General features: G+C 36.3%; 1 protein-coding gene across 1 annotated transcript in view; it reads right to left on the bottom strand.

Moving 5' to 3' along the window:
- Nucleotides 1-17,328, bottom strand: part of ADGB (androglobin) — a 246,686-nt gene that overhangs the window by 29,401 nt on the left and 199,957 nt on the right. The window contains exons 30-33 of the mRNA XM_030929016.1: nucleotides 11,301-11,473; nucleotides 8,696-8,872; nucleotides 7,797-7,899; nucleotides 5,123-5,344 (exon numbers count right to left, since the gene is read on the bottom strand). Coding sequence (XP_030784876.1) covers nucleotides 5,123-5,344; nucleotides 7,797-7,899; nucleotides 8,696-8,872; nucleotides 11,301-11,473 — 675 coding nt within the window. The remainder of the gene's footprint in view (nucleotides 1-5,122; nucleotides 5,345-7,796; nucleotides 7,900-8,695; nucleotides 8,873-11,300; nucleotides 11,474-17,328) is intronic.

Raw genomic sequence — 17,328 nt, 5'->3', positions numbered from 1 at the left:
CTGGAGTTGGGTGACATGGCTTCTCCCCTTTCTAGTTCCTGCAACAGCCATCTTGCTATTGCTCACCTTCAGGCCCTGTATTTTTAGCCTCCTTGTCAAATTTGTTTCCTCTGGGATCAAGGCCATCAAGCTACAGATGGTTTTACAAATGGAACCCCAAATAAGCTCAACTCACAACTTCTACTAAGGCCCCCTGGACCGACCCACTGTCCCTTTGACTGGCCTAGAGAGCTCCCCTCTGGAGGACACTACAACTACAGGGCCCCTTCTTTGCCCCCATCCAGCAGGAAGTAGCTAGAGCAGTCATCACCCAATTCCCAAAAGCAGTTGGGGTGTCCTGTTTAGAGGGGGGATCAAGAGGTGAAGCCTGCTGGACTTCCTGGGTCAAGTGGGGACTTGGAGAGCTTTTCTGTCATAGAAGAGTATTGTAAAATGCACCAATCAGCACGCTGTAAAAATGTAGCAATCAGTGTCCTGTAGCTAGCAAGAGGATTGTAAAATACACCAATCAGTGCTTTGTAAAATGCCCCAATCAGCACTCCATAGAATGCACCAATCAGCACTCTGTAAAATGCACCAATCATCAGGAGTCTAAAAGTAGCCAATCGCAGGGAGGACTGAAAAAAGGGCACTTTGATAGGGCAGAAATGGAACATGGGAGGGGACAAATAAGGGAATAAAAGTTGGCCACCTCAGCCAGCAGCAGCAACCCGCTTGGGTTCCCTTCCATGCTGGGGAAGCTTTGTTCTTTTGCTCTTCACAATAAACCTTGCTACCACTCACTCTTTGGATCCATGACATCTTTAAGAGCTGTAACACTCACTGCGAAGGTCCGTGGCTTCATTCTTGAAGTCAGGGAAACCACGAACCCACCGGAAGGAACCAACTCTGGACACAGTGGCATGCAAACATTAAAATGATAATAAATGTTTTCAAGTGTTTGAGAAATGTCTTGCAGATATTTTGTGCTTGGAGATAGGCTGCTTGGTCTAGGTCCTCCTTTCCTGCTGACTTTTATCTTTCCTCTCTGTTCTTATTTCTCCTCTCTATGCAAAAGTATACCTGCTCACAACTATGTAGACTTTATTGCACATGTCCAAAGACTCTGATGGCCAAAGGTGTGAATAAATTAGGAACAGATGAGCTGACACTGAGGCATGAACTTCCATGCCTTACAACACTGGTCTGGGACTCTGGGTAAAAAAGAAGTCTGTTCTGTGACTGCCCCTGGGCTGCTATAAACTGATGAATCATGATTACAGTCAATTTTCTTAATTTAAAAATTACCTTATTAGTTTCAGAGCACAGTGTAGACTGCATGAGTGGAAGTTGGTGCAGCCTTGGAGAAAATATTGATGAAAGAAATGGAAGGTAACATAAATAAATAGAAAAACATCCTGTGTTCATAGACTGGAAGAATTAATGTTAAAATGTCCATGCCACTCAATGCATTCCACAAATTCAATGCAATCCCTACCAAAATTCTAATGTCATTCTCCAGAGAAGTAGATAAAAACATTCCTAAAATTTGTATGGAACCCCCAAAGGCCCTATATAGTCAAAGCTATCTGGACCAAAAATAACAAAGAGGGAGACATCACCAGACTTCAAAATACATTACAAAGCTATACTAATCAAAACAACATGGTGCTGGCACAAAAACAGATACATCAACAGATGGAATAGAGGCTGAGTGTGGTGGCTCACGCCTGTCATCCTAGCCCTTTGGGAGGCCAAGGTGGGAGGATAGCTTGAGCCCAGGAATTCAATAACAGCCTGGGCAATATGGTAAGACTTCATCTCTAAAAAAAAAAAAAAAAAAAAAATTAGCAAGGTGTGGTGGCACATGCCTGTAGTCTCAACTACTTAGGAAGCTGAGCTTGGAGAATTGCTTGAGCCCAGGACGTTGAGGCTGCACTGAGCTGTTACTGTGCCACTGAACTCCGGTTTGGGTGACTGAGCAAGGCCCTGTCTCAAAATAAAAACTAAACTGAAAACAAATAGAACAGAACACACAATGGGAAACGGAGATCTCTTCAATAAATGGTGTTTGGAAAACCTGATATTCACATAAAAAAGAAGTAAAATGGACCTTTATGCAAGAATCAACTCAGGCCAGGGTGGCTCATGCCTGTAAACCCAGAACTTTAGGAGGCTGAGGCTGGAGAATTCTTTGAGCCCAGGAATTTGAGACTAGCCTGGGCAACATAGTGAGACCTCATCTCTATAAAAAATAAAATATTTACCAGAAATAGTGGCATGTGCTTATAGTCTCAGCTACTCAGGAGGCTGAGGTGGGCAGATCATTGAGCCTAGGAGGTTGAGGCTGCAGTGAGCCATGATTGAGCCACTGTACTCCAACCTCTCTAAAAATAAAACAAAAACCAAAAAAAATAAATTCAAAATAGATTAAAAACTTAAACATAAGTCCAGAAACTATAAAACTACTAGAAGAAAAACAGGAGAAACAGCCCATGATATTAGTGTGGGCAATATTTTCTTTGAAAATGATCCTAAGAACACAGAAACAAAAGCAAAAATAGACAAGTGGGGTTGTACCAAACTAAAAACCTTTGTTTTACAAATGAAACAATGAAAAGTGATGAGTCAACCCATGGGCTGAGTTAAAATATTCAGAAATCATGCATTGGATAAGAGGCTAATATTCAATATGTACAAGGAACTTAAGCTACTCAATAATAAGAAAGCAAATAACTAGATTAAAAAATGGGTAAAGAACCTGAATAGATATTACTTCAAAGAAGAGATACAAATGACCAACACGTATATAAAAAGATGATCAACATCTCCAGTCATCAGAAAAATGCACATTAAAACCACAATGAGATACTACCTCATACCTGTTACATTGGCTGTTATAAAAAAGATGAGAGATAACAAGCATTGGTGAGAGTGTGGATAAAAGGAAACTCAGGTACACTTTGGTGGTATTGGGAATTATTACAAGCCATTTGAAAAACCAGTATGGAGATTATTCGAAAAACTAAAAGTAGAATTACCACATGATCCAGCAATTCTACTTGTGGGTATATATCCAAAGGAATTAATACAAGTACGTGAAAGAGGTGTCTGTACTTGTATGTGCATTACATTATTCACAACAGCCAACATATGGAAATGATCAAAGTACCCATCAATAGATGAACGGATTTTTCAAAATGTGGTATGTAGACACAATGGAATACTATTTAGTCTTTAACAAACAGAAAATTCTGTTATTTGCAATGTTATGGACAAACCTGGAGGACAAGATGCTAAGTAAAAAAGCCAGCCACGGAGAGACAAATACAGCATGGTCTCATTTATATGTGGAATCTAAAATGTTGAACATACAGATATTAGGATGGTGGTTACCAGAGGCTGGGGTGGTATAGTGTAGTGGACAAGGAAAGGGAAAATGTTTGTCAAAGGGTACAGTTAGTTTCAGTTAGCTAGCAGGAATAGGTTCTGGTGTTCTGTTGCACAGCTTGGTGAACACAGCTAACAGTGTATTGGATGTTTCAAAATAGCTAACAGAGTGGATATTAAATGATCTCACCACAAGGAAATAATAAGTATTTTAGGTAATGAATACATTTATTAGCTCGATTTGATCATTCCATAACCTATACATGTATCAAAACATCCCATTGTACCTCATAAATATATATAATTATTTGCTAATTAAAAATAAAATTTCAAAAAGGATTACTTTGTTAGCACATAAGTAAGCAATTTGATATCAGAATTTAAGTTGCATTGTTTTGGCTACATTTTTCTATTTTATAGGTCTCTAAATTAACTAAGGATGGGGAAATGTTTGTGTTCAGTTAGAGATCACAATAGATGGAGACCAAAGCGCTGGGTTTAAATCCAAGTTCTACCCAAACTGCGTCAGTTTCCTGCTCTTGGGTGAGTCATTTGCAAATCCTGTCATTTTAGAAGTGGAGATAGCAATATATGCTTTCTCTAATTTATGTAATCTCAAGTGAGATAAGAGATGGAAAAATTACTCTACAAATTAAATATTAATATTAAATGGAATGTGTTCTAATAAGTTTTACTGTTACCATCATGTGAGCTATTACCTATTGAATGGGCATATACTTTCAATATATTGTTTAAAAAATATCAGAATCTCCTGTTAGTATAGTAAAAGATTCCTTTGAATTTTGGAATTTTCCTCTTAGTATGGAAATCACTTAAGGACATGCTTTAGCTTTAAACACTTCTTAATTTTAAAATTCTCAGAATGGTTTAGCAATTTTGAGAAAAGAACCATTGTTGGCTTTTCTGAGAATACTTCTTATTAAGATTTCCTTCTTTGCTGCCTGAGTTCAAAACACATAGAAAAATAGAGAGTAAGATTATACTACTGATCCAGGTTTAATAGGAGGATGTGGCTTGATGTGAGAGACAAATGGGTCATGAGCACCTGAAGCTGACTGACTGTTCCAGCACAGCCTAGGTAGTGCTCACACCTGAAGGAAGAACCTCATTTATTCTCTCCAAATACATTAACAGGACATTTTGTTCCCTTTAAGACAGGAGGAGTTGAGGAGTTGCTTAGGAATTCATGGAAACTAGGAGTGTGGAAAGGCATTTTCCTTTGATCAGGGATTTAGTTCAGTTTAGTGAACAGATATGAATCCACATAGAAATGAATCAAATCAGGGTGACTTGTGCACCACTGAAAATTGCTCATTTTCAACATTTAAAAAACTATATTCTTAAAATTTGTTATTAAAGGTAAAAAGGAAATCTATCATGTAGCATGCTACAGTAACACACAAAAAATCTGTGTTTAACGACAAGTGTACGTGTAAATGCTGGCATTTTATTTTTAGCATTTGTAGACACAGAAAGCCTATACACAGGAAAAAATATACCTGCAAATTTGTGTGTGTGGGGGGCTTTTGCTTGCTTTTATCTTTTGGTTAATATTTTGTAATCAGGTCCTTGAGCAAATTCCCAACTGTTAAGTAAAATGAAAATCTACAAATCGAAAAGACATCTTTTCTACTTTTATAGCCCTAGCCATCACTTAGGTTTAAGTTAAAATCCTTTCCACAATTTTTATTTGAAAATACATGTTTATCTTACCAATGACAGCAATACTTACTAATGTTTTCCTTCCGTGTGCTCTGCTCGCGCTCTTCCTTCCCTGGTGAAGATGCTCCTCCACTTTCGCTACTCGTGGATTTTGCCACATCCCTCAAGCCCCTGGTCAATTGCCACTTCTTCCACGCCACACTCCCTGATCCTGTTTGTGTCATCTCCCTGCTCTCTGAACCTGCAGAATTCTTTGAGTTTGGCTCTTTTACACCACTTGCAGCTGTTTCTACTACAACAAGACATGTGCATTACTGAAAAAGCTTGCATTCCATGAAATCACATGCAAAGAGTAACAGGGCTTGATGATGGGAGCACAGATTTAGAGCAGATGACTCAAAAGCTCTATAACTTCTAACCAGAGCACTAGCAAAAGTAATGACTGTCACCCTAGAAGGCTGACCCAGGCAGAAAGTGTGTCTGGAAACTGCCTCCATGTATTAAAATGTCACATAATAGAGGCTTTTAGAAGTTGGGACTACATAAATGGAAATGGGATATTCGAATTATTGGGGCTGCTGTGAAGGTGGGCCCTGCAGGAAGTACAACTAGCCCTATGCTGACAATGGTTCATAATGGATAGACCTTTATTTAAAATTGTCTTAAAATAGAGCTGAACAGAGCTCTCTCTTGTGATGTCGTAAAGCTGGGAAATTTTTTCTTGATACTCTGAGTCTATTCAGTGTTACAGATCCCTAGCCTAGGAAAAACTGTAAAACCTACCACAATTTCCACATTATATATAGACATTATTTTCCTATTTATCAGTTGCAAGTGACCAAATTCATGTTATGTTTTGCACTGAATGAAAGGTGGCGATAGGAAAGTACTTAAGGGCATGAAGAAATGTTGAAATAAAAGGCAGATATTCAGTAGTCAAAGGTCGATTTCCTAAAAATATTATTAAAGTTGATGTATCCCTAGAGCAAGACTTGAGAAGATTGAGGAGAAAAAAAAAAAGAGGTAAAAAGGAAACTTATTCCAGTAAGTTGAACTTACATAACATCGACAAATTTCTTATAAAATGTAGCTTACTATTCCAGGCACAGTAAGAAATAAAATAACTAAATAGTGAGACATACAGGGTACATATGAGTCTAAATTGAAATTCAAGAATAGGTAAAATTATTTGATGGTGACAGGGGTCGAACTAGTTGTTACCTTGAGGGAGGAAATGACTTGGAAACAAATGAGCAGGACTTTCAGTATGTGGTAAGTGTTTCTAATCTTGATCTAAACAGTGGCTACTGAGTATTCACATGCAAAAATTAATCAAGCCATACAGTTACAATTGGTGGCTTTTATTGTATGTGTGTTCTATGACAGGGCCAGGCTCTCTGAGTCCTGTTCTCAACTAGGCCTTGTCCTTGGCCTGGTGACCCCAGTTTTAGCAAAAAATCCTGCTAAGTCAGTTTATCCAGAATCCTTCCACCCTTGATACCTAATCAAGTTCCTCTTTCCTGACCCTTGACGTCTAACCAAGTTCCTCTTAGTAATTTACCAACTACTCCCTCACCTGTACCGTTGGTTTTAAATCCCCACTTGTTCCTGTTGTATCTACAGTTGAATTCAACCTTTCTCCCCTACTTCAGTAGTCTGGAATAAAGTCTTTTGGTCATTTTTAATGTATTCAGTGTAATATTTTATACATATACATTAAAACAAAATATAAAAAAGTAATAAATCTATAGCCTAAAGGACAAGAACTGAATCCTATTCACCTTTGTTTTCCTAGCATTACATTAGACTCCAGTAGAGGAGTGAGTACTTGAGGAGTTAGAAATATTCAAATCCCAACTTCATCACTTTTGAGATGGATGACTTAGGAAAGATAAGGTGGCTCTCTGAGCTTTGGTCTCTTTATCTCTAAGATGACAAGAGTAAGTAATACATAGCTCATAGTTGCTATAGGTTAAAGTGAGCTAATAAATGTAAAATGCTTTGCCTATCCCAGGATAACAGAATTAGGATGGTATTTGCTATTCACACTGTTCATATGAAAAGTTAAGAGATACTATTTTTATAACAATTATTGAATTACATTCCTGAATATATGCAAATGGAAAAGCATGATTTGGGATGTGAATGCCTTCTGCCTCCATGGACACCTCAGTGTGGCGATAATGCAATCGGTCAAGTGGCTGTGAGAAGACACTGGCATTATGAAGGGCCTGTCTGCAGGCCAATTCTGTCTCTGGCTCTGAACTTAGAATATTACTGATGGTCTCTGGCGCCTGTGTGCTTATTGATAAATTGGAATAATAATATAATATATACTTAAATGGGTTGATGTATGACTTCTTTTTGTTATTGTTTATTATTATTATTAGAAAGGTGCCAGATTTATAGTAATAAACCTATCTTCAAGTTTTATACTGCTACTTTCTAACTAGGTTGCATCATTCTTTCTGGTTTTATCATTTGTTAAGTGGAGAAAATCACATCTCCTTGCACAGTGTGTGTGATGGGGGAGATGTAGGACTTAAACGGGAAAATGTGTGAAAGTGATTTGAAAATTGAAGCACTGTTCATATAGTTATCTGAAATTGTGCAACTTTTTATGATCCTCAAGGGATGAGATTCTGAAATGTCTCCTTTTTACTAAGCACAACCCACTGATTATTTTTTAAGAAGTGCCAGTCACAGCTCTGTGCTCTGAGGCAGCTGGGGCAGGATCCACTGACCTTCTTCCTTTGGTTTAGTTTGGCTTTCAGATATAGGTGGACTCTCAGCATCAGATGTTTTCTTAATGAACCCGCTAAGGTAATGCAGACGAGCCTGAGAAGCCTAAAGAACAAACATGAGCAGCTTTTTAAAAGCTCTTCAAAAGCAACAACCAGTACAGGTAATACATATTAATGGTATTCAATCGAAAAATGAAACAGGAAAATGTGAATTAAATAGGGCATTCTAAATGAAGCAGGCCAGCTCTTCTTCATTATCAGATAAACTCAAATTCTGAATCATCCATGATTTTGACAGTTATTTTTGAGAATAGATGAAGAAGCAGCCCTAAAAAGAATACGTTTCAGGGCATACTATCTTAGATGCAGCGGTTCCTGAATCTTTTTCGTCTGCCCCAATAACCCTGAATTGTGACACGAAGCCCTTACATGGTAACAGTGTCACTGTGGCAATCACTTTTATAGGAGATAGGTCAGACACTCTCTAGTGTCTTTAGATACTAAAGACTAGGTGTGTATATTCCACAAGGGGGCAGCGCATGGTTTTTAATCCATCTAAGGCTGTGCAAAGTGTAGTAAAGCACATATTAAACATTTGAATGCTTTCTTACTTGGGGGTGTTAAGAGCAGACATGCAGATAGCCAGGGCTATGTGAAAGAATGAGGTAACCCATAGTGTGGGCATATAATTGGTACCACCATGTGCTTTGTTTTTGCAAGTCCTTTGGGTAATCAGGAGGGTAACATTTTACAATGTGGTTATTCAATGTCTATCTGATAAAATTTCAGATACCATTACTAAAGGACAGGCTATGTGGTTTTTATCAGCATGACTATTTTTTTCAGAGCCTGCCTAAGGAGGAAAAGTAAAAGGTGACAGCTTTTTGAAGTCAGATGACCTTGATTGCTCTTCCTGGCTCAGTTGTCTCCCATGCTTGTTTCATGGCTCGGATTTCATCTGCTCGTTCTGTATCCTTTTTCACTTCAAATAATTCTGATTCACTGTGTTCAGTGACCAACCTCAAAATCCAGTAGGGCTTATTTGGGTCTTCTTGTTGAGGGTGAACAGTGGATATCTGACAAAGTAAAATAAAAACCTGTGTGTTGCATGCTTTCCTCCTTTCAAAAGGGTCTATATTTTACCTTATGATACATAATTTCACTATTAGGTATTTCCTGGAGATAAATGAAAACATATATTCACAAAAGACTTGTACAAAAATGTTCATTGCAGTCTTATTCATAATACACACAAAAAGCCAACAGATATGTCTATCAATCAAGGAATGGATAAACAAATTGTAATATAGTCATATAATTGGGTTCTGCTTAATATTAAAAAGTAATAAACTACTGATATACACCACAGACAGATATTATACTTTGATAAAGAAGTTAAGCACAAAAGGGTACATCATCTTGTATGTCATTTGTATAAAATTCTAGAGCAATTTAGGCAAGACTAATCTATGGTGACTGAAAGATCAGTTGTTACCAGGAGATGAGGTGTGAGAATTAGAAAATGGAATGCAAAGAAGTTTGAGATAATTCCTGAGCTTATGGAAATAATCTATAATTTATATCTTGATAGGGGCATGGATTACATGGTGAATACATTGATCAAAACTCACTGAATGTTACAACTGTGATTTGTGCATCTCATGTATGCAAATTTTACTTAAAAACTGTACACACTAATTTATAAATTGTAATTATGTTCACTCATAGCATCTCTTCACAAAAATGAGAGCAGGATAGTTGATCATTTCCAGGTCTGTATATACTTGCTATATAGTCGTTATGAAAATTAACAACATTTTAATGTCTCATGGGATCACCTGCATGGAATGGACCATAGGCTGGGAACAGAGGCTTGAAACGAATGTGGTTACATAGAAATTTACATAAGGTCGAGACTATGTCAATTATCACTGATAAATAATGCAGTTGGGAAGAGTGGATTGATATAACCACTGAATACAGTTTCCACCTGCAGTTTGATTTCAGTGTTACCAAAATGACCTTGCTTTCTACAATATTTCCCTAATATTCTGGTGAGAATTGACTTTCACAATTTGAAATTATTTTATTTCCTCCTTTTAACACAGGGTACATTAGCTTTTATTATTTTTTAAATTTCTTAATAGATGAATTTATCAGAGATTTTTCTGGGATCAAGATTTGATTAGGAAAGGGAGCACTGTGAAGGTACTAAGGGAGGTCTTCTTGTAGGAATCTATGGATTGGGTTAATCTTATTTACTTCAGGGTAGACTTCAGCTAAGAGATAAAATCTTTGAAATCTTTAGGAACCATTCCTGGAGTCTGAAACAACAAGTCATCATCTCTTCTTATTTGTTAATTTTCCTTTATTGTCTATCTTCCTAAAGGTATTGACATCTTACTTAGCTAGTCCTGCTGGAAACCTGAGAGTTTCCTACTGGAAACTCCTTCTTGTTCTTTAACACCCACTTTGGATTAATAACTGCACCCCACCTTCTGTTTTCTAGATAGTTCTTGATCTGTCCCATCCTTCCTTTCTTTTTTCCTGTTCCTGACACACTTTGCACTCTTTTGCTTAGATTACTGAAGTATTTTCTTGAATTCTCTTCCTCTGCAGTCTTTTCTCCTTTAAGTCCACACCCTTAAAAGCCACGAGGGTATCTGAAATGTAAATCTGATCATGTTAATGTGTTTCTTAAATACCCCAAGTTCCAGTCCTGCTTAACCTAGGCATAAATGGTGGGAAGATTTTGTACTCATAGGTATTTTGTTTAGAGTGCACTGTTTTTAGATAACTTGAAAATCTTCAGGCCTGTGCTTGCATTCCTCAAGTTTGCCATCCACATCCTCTTCCTTACTCCTAATCTTTGGAATTTTCTAACTGGCCCTGAAGGAGTTTAGACTCATAACCTCTGGACTGTGTATAGAGTCCCAGCCTTCCAATGAAGCTTTAATGCCCTTTTCCAGCTGACCCTTACTGACCCCTCCAGCCTCATCTCTCATACTTCAGTGCTTCAAAAAACCAGACTGAGTTTTCGCCTCATCATGTCTTTACTTATTAACTTGGTTCAGAACTCAGTTCCTCCTGGAAGAGGCTGTATTAGAACCTATCCTTTCTACCACTGCACATACAACATTCAACATTATAATTCTCAGTTTACCTTCAGTCTCCTCCATTATTAGACTGTGAATTCTTTTAGGGTTGGTACTGAATCATATTTATCTTAGAAACCCAAGTGCCATGAAGGCTGTTCTACATACTAAAGGTTTAAGTGATGGTTTTTGATACTGAACTAGAAAAGGGAGCTTGGGGAAGGTGTCCAAGGAATGTCCTCAAGGTGTCTAGATGGTTTCTGGAATCAGGGAGAAAGGATGTTTCACATTTTTGTGTTCAGATGAGATAGGCAAATAAGAATCCAATGAACCTAAAATCATTAAGTAACTCAAGAAAAAAAAAACAAAAACAAAACAAAAAAAAAACAACAAAAAACTCCACACCCACCTGAGGCTCAAAACGAGGTGCTTGTTTTTCTTTGGCTGTCTTTTCTTTCTCAGAAGACTTTTCTTTGCCTTTCCTTGTTATTTTGGAAGTTACTGAAGATTTTTGTCCCTCACTAATAGTGTGGGAGTCTGGGCTTCCTAAGGTAATTAACTCCTCATGTCTTTCACCATAAGCTAGAGAGACATAAAAATAAAAAATGATGAGTCATAATATAACAATAAAATAGTTTCACAGGACACAAGGAAATCAACTCAGGGAAACATGGTTAAGCTAATAGATTTGTACTTTTTTAAGCACACAGATTTTTATAAAAGTCTGACTCCTTTTCATAAAATCTACATATAATTCATATACCATACACTCACCATTGATGTGGACAAACCCGTGGGCTTTGGTACATTTATAAGACTGTGTAACCATCACCACTATACAATTTATTTCCAATACAGATGCCATTTATTTCATTTATTGCATAAATGTGTTAGCTAGTACTTGTAATACAATATGGAATTCATTTACCTCTGCTCTAATCTTTATTATTCCCTTACCTCTGATTGGTTTAGACACAGTTATCTTTTCTTTTTCTAGTTTTCTAGTTTTTTAAGATGGAAGATAAGTTGCTGATTTGTGATCTTACGTCTTTGTAATACAAGCATTTGTAGCTATATATTTCTCTCAACACTACTTTTACTGCATCCTCTGGTGTTTTTAAAAATTTATTTCTAAGAATTTCTTAATTTCTCTTGTGATTTCTTCTCTGATCCATTGGTTAAGAGAGTATGATGTCTAATTTTCACATATTTGTGAAATTCTCCAATTTATTTCTTATTGCTTTCTACTTCCTTTCAATTGTGACCAGAAAATATATTTGTATGATTTCTATAGTTTTACTTTTATTTAGACTTGATTTATTGATTTATATATGGTCTATATTGCAGAATGTTCCATGTGCCCTTGAGAAGAATGTGTATTCTGCTGTTGTTGAGTGGAGTATTCTATAGGTATCTGTTAGGTCAAATTAGTTTCCAGAGTTCTTCAAGCCTTCTATTTCCTTGCTAATTTTCTGTTTAGTTTGTCTACTTATTATTAAAATTGGGGTATTAAAGTTTACAACTATTATTATTGAATTGTCTATTTCTTCTTTCAATTCTGTCAGTTTTTGCTTCATGTAAATATTTTGAATTCTGTTGTTAGGTTTATGTATGTTTATAATTGCTATATTGCTTGATGAAGTACTCTTTTACTATTTTAAAGTATCCTTTTTTGTCTCTATTATCATTTTTCATTTTAGACCCTATTTTGTCTGGTATTAGTATAGCCACTCCAGGTCTCTTCTGGCTATTCTTTTTATGGTATTGATTTTTCCATATTTTTGCTCTCAAACTATTTGCATTTTTGAAACTGAAGCATGTTGTTTACAGAGAGCATATAATTAGGCGATGTGTTTGTTGGCCATTCAGCCATTCTCTGCCTTTTAACTTGAGAGTTTATTTAACTTACATTTAAAATAATTATTAATAAGATAGGACTTATGTCTGTCTTTTTATTATTTCTTACACACTACACCTTGTCATTTTTTATTTCTCAATTCCTCCACTACTGTTTACTGCTGTACCATTTTAATTCCTTTGTTTTTTGTTTGTTTGTATAGATTTTGGGGTTAGTTTCTTAGTGGTTGCTTGGGGATTATAATTAAAATCTTAATTTATAATAATCTAGTTTGAATTAATACCAATTTAATTTCAATAGTGTACAAAAACTTTGTTCACATATTTTTGTCTCCTTTTATGTTGTTATTACAAATTTCATCTTTACACATATTGAGCCATCAACACAGACTTATGATCATTGCTTTAAGCTGTTTTCTTTTAAATCAGATAGGAGAATACAAAAAGTTATAAGGAAAAAAACACATTTACATCGACTTTCATATTTATCTATGTAGTTTTACTGGTGCACTTTATTTCTTCATGTAGATTCAAGTTACTGCCTAGTGTCTTTAGTGTCTTTTTTTTTTTTTTTTTTGGAGCTGGAAGACCTTCCTCTAGTACTTTTGTAGGGCAGGTTTGTTTTCAAAACAAACTGCTTAGGTTTGTTTTCTAAACAAATTGAAAAATATTTTCAGTTGTTTTCCTGGGATATCTTAATTTCTTCTTTATTTTTGAAGAACAGCTTTTCCGGATAGAATATTCTTGGCTGATAATTTTATTTGCAGTTCTTTGAATATGCCTTCTCACTGGCTTCTGGTCTCTCTAGATGTTGATGTAAAAATTTGCTGTTAATGTTATTTAGAATCCCTTGTATGTGATGAGCCACTTTTCCCTTTCTGCTTTTGAGATTCCTTGTCTTTCTCTTTAGAGAGTTTAATTATGAGGTGTCTAGTTCTGGGTCTCTTTGAATTTGTCCCATTTGGAGTTTGTTTAACTTCTTGAATGTGCCAATTAATGTTTCCCATCAAATCTGGACATTTTCAGCCATTATTAGTTCAAATAGACTTTCTGCTGCTTTCTCTTTTTCTTCTCCTTCTGGAGTTCCCATTATGTATATGCTGGTGTGTGTGATGGTGTCCCACAAGTCTCTGAAGATCTCTTCCTTTTTCTTCATTCTATATCCTCAGACTGCATAATCTCAGACTTATCTATCATTTTGTGGAGAAAGCTCTGCACAATCAGTAGTTTTCATTCAGCTTTGTAAGTGCAGTCTTCCAGGAAATTATCACACAAGTCAAACAATGACAAGTCTTCGGGAATAAGACCTTGAAATAAATCCAACTCCATTTTACTTCTTCTGGTATCTGCCAATATGTGCCAGGAATATTGGCTGGTTTTTTTTTTTTTTTTTTTTTTTTTTGTTGTTGTTGTTGTTTTTCCAAAGCTACTGCTGAGCTGAGGAATGGGACAAGTTAAAATGTCATAAAGTTTCCTACTCTTACAGAAATCCAACTGTTTTTTCCTTGAACAAACAATCCTCAGTTGTTGCAGACTTTTGTAAGCTTCCAGAGTTCTGAAGAAGTTGACTGTCATAATTTTTTGCCAGGTTTTTCATTGCTTTTATGGAGTTACTAATTTTTGGAGTTGTTACCCTGCCATTTTCACTGACATTCTCCAGGATTTATTTTCTATCTAAACCTTCTGAGGATCTGTGCATGCTGTTTTTCTGAGATAGGGTCTTGGAACAGTGGAAAAATTCATATAGCCTGGAGGCCTTGTCACAAGTGCATAGAATTACAGAGCACTCCGTGGAGGAAGGTGAGATTACATTCTAAGCAGTTCAGCTCTTGCTTGTGATGGGTAGGAAAAATGAATATTGACTGATTTAAAAGTGAGTAAAAAGTTAACAGAAAGCGAATAAGGTTATCTAAATGAGAGAAAGGGATAAGGCTTAAAATTAGAGATTTAGAAACAACATCAGAGAAGAAGAAAAAAAGAAAGAAAAACAAAGATTTTTATAAAAAGCACATAGTAAAATCAACTTTTCTCAGAAACCCAAGATAGAAAGTAGGAGAGGCTACAGAGAACACTTTTTCTCTTACATTCTTTTACATCTTTTGTCAGCCATAAACTTTGGGGTGGCAGAAACACTGCCTTCACAGAAAAGCAAACTCAGTGCTGCTTCTTTTCAGTCTCCTCAGATCCTAACCCAAATATGAGGTAACCAGTCTTCAACCATCCTCACTGGCCACAGCTACCACCTCAGCTTCTGGTCCCAAGAAAATCCAGGTCCTAGAACTCTCAATGCCAATAGAGTGCGGGATTAACAGAATTTTAGAGCTCTCTTTGTGGCCCATTTTTAGATAAGACAATCTCATAAAAACTGAGCTAGAATAACTCATTATTTTCACTTTGTGCTGCCAGACAAGTCTGTATCTAATAATGCTATGTTTGTTGTCACAAAATATTGCTGCTAATGCTTTGCTTATTGTAACACAACAATTCACAATGTTGGTGAGTGTAGAAATCATACAGATAACCTGTAAAATGCACACCTTGAGGTCCACCCCTCAGAGATTCCAACTCTGTAGTCCAGTGAGGGGCACAGAAATCTACAGTTTAAAATTTACCTCGCGTGATTCTGATACAAGTGGCCTGTAGGTTGTACTTTGAGAAACACTGCTTTAAGAAGTCTGTACATTTTTCCCTTTTGTCAGAGAAGTGCTACAAAGAGATGGGCTGAAGGGAAGCATGCCAATGACAAGGTTCAAAGAAGCCGAAGGTACCCTTACAAGAGCACTTCTCAAACTTTAGCCTGTGTCAGAATCACTTGAAGGGCTTACCATAGAACAGATTTCTGGGCACCAACACTAAAGTTTCTGATTTGCTAGGTCTGTGATAGGGCCTCAAAATGTACATTTTTCACAAGTTTCCAGATGGTGCTGAGGCAGCTGATCCAAGGATCACACTTTGAGAACCACTGGTTTACTTTTAGAAAAGTATAATTACCTTTCCCCAACATGAAGGACATGAGCCTTATGCTTTATTAACATTTTCTAACAATTTAATATGGAAGTGGTGAGGGGAAAATATTTAAATAATGTATTTATTTATTATTTAAATAATATTTATTCAATCTTTACTGTGTTTCTTTCTCTTTTAAGTCTCAAGCATCCCAGCAGGCTATATTCAGAGAAGTTGTATAATTTACTCAAGTCTCTCAACTGATAAGAGTTGAATATGTATTCAAATACAAGTTCAAAGAACCTGTCAGTCCCTTTCAAAACTGCAGTCTCGTAAGTCACCCCATGAGCAGTGTAAAATAGTAATTGTTAATAGCCCATATTTATACATTGCTTGGTGCCCAGTTATTAGCTACTTTCAAACTGGGGGACAGACCACCCTACCAGACTGCAAAGGTACTGTGAGAACTCTATAAGAGTGGAAACTTGCCCTTCTGCTGACAATCCCAGCTGCTGAGAAGTCTTGCTGTGGGGAAAATCCTTTGGTCCAATAGTCAAATGACCTGGAGGTGAATTCTGGTTCAGCTGCTAAATAGGTTAACTTTTGTAGGTTTGTTCCATCCTTTGACTCTAAGTTTCCTTCTCTGTGTAATGGAGATACTAGCACCATACCCAGAGAGCTTAAAATAATCAATATAGAGCATTTAAAATAGGATCATATCTGGTATCATACACCCACTGGGTTTTTTAAATGCTTAACAAATGTCAGTTGAAATTGAATCTCAAGCTGCCCCATGAAGCATTTCTGGGGCTTTCTTGTCTTACTACACATAGTTTTCAGTGTTTGAGTAATACATTTAGGTGTATTTGATTCCACCAAAGTTAACATATATAATATTAAATTTTACATACACAAAGTACCTACTAAAGTGTCAGGCACACAGCGGCATGTGTCATCCTTCTTCTTTACATTCTTAATATGTAGAATAAAATAATTTCCAAAATTTTTAATGGCATTATTTAGGGTTACCTTTTCTCACATAAATTTTAAGTTCTTTGAAGGCCAGAACATCATTATATGCCTCGTTTTAAATTCCTAATTTCATCTAGTATGATGTTGAACTAATAATATACACTCATTATCAGATTGTTTAACTTTAGCACGTAAAGCTTTACAGGAAATATGTATGTGTTGGGAGTACATATAGCAGTAAGATGCAAGAAAAAACCATTCTACTAATCCGAGAATTATGAAATATGTTACTTCACATTGCATATTTATGTAATCAGAAGACCTCTAGAGGAAATGACCATTGGAATAAATTAATATACCCCTGGAAGAGAGGAAGTGCTCAGGGAGTACTTGTTGATGAAATAAACTCTAAAGGCCATTAACATTATGCCTTTAGGTCTCCTCTTACAGTATCCTGCATATATCCAGAACACAGTAGACGGAAATCTTCAGTGGATAACAAAACATATAAAAGTTGTAAAAATTCGGTTTTGTTTTTATGATTAAAAGTGAGTGCTTAGGTTTATATCTCAGAAGTAAAATCTGGTTGGAATTTGAAAATTTACATATTTCTAAGCTAGAATACTTGTTTAGAACAAAGTATACATTTATCTAGTACAGTC

The sequence above is a fragment of the Rhinopithecus roxellana genome, chromosome 4, assembly GCF_007565055.1.
Source record: "Rhinopithecus roxellana isolate Shanxi Qingling chromosome 4, ASM756505v1, whole genome shotgun sequence".
In the NCBI taxonomy this organism is placed as follows: Eukaryota; Metazoa; Chordata; class Mammalia; order Primates; family Cercopithecidae; genus Rhinopithecus; species Rhinopithecus roxellana.
This window is presented reverse-complemented; position numbering and strand designations above follow the sequence as displayed.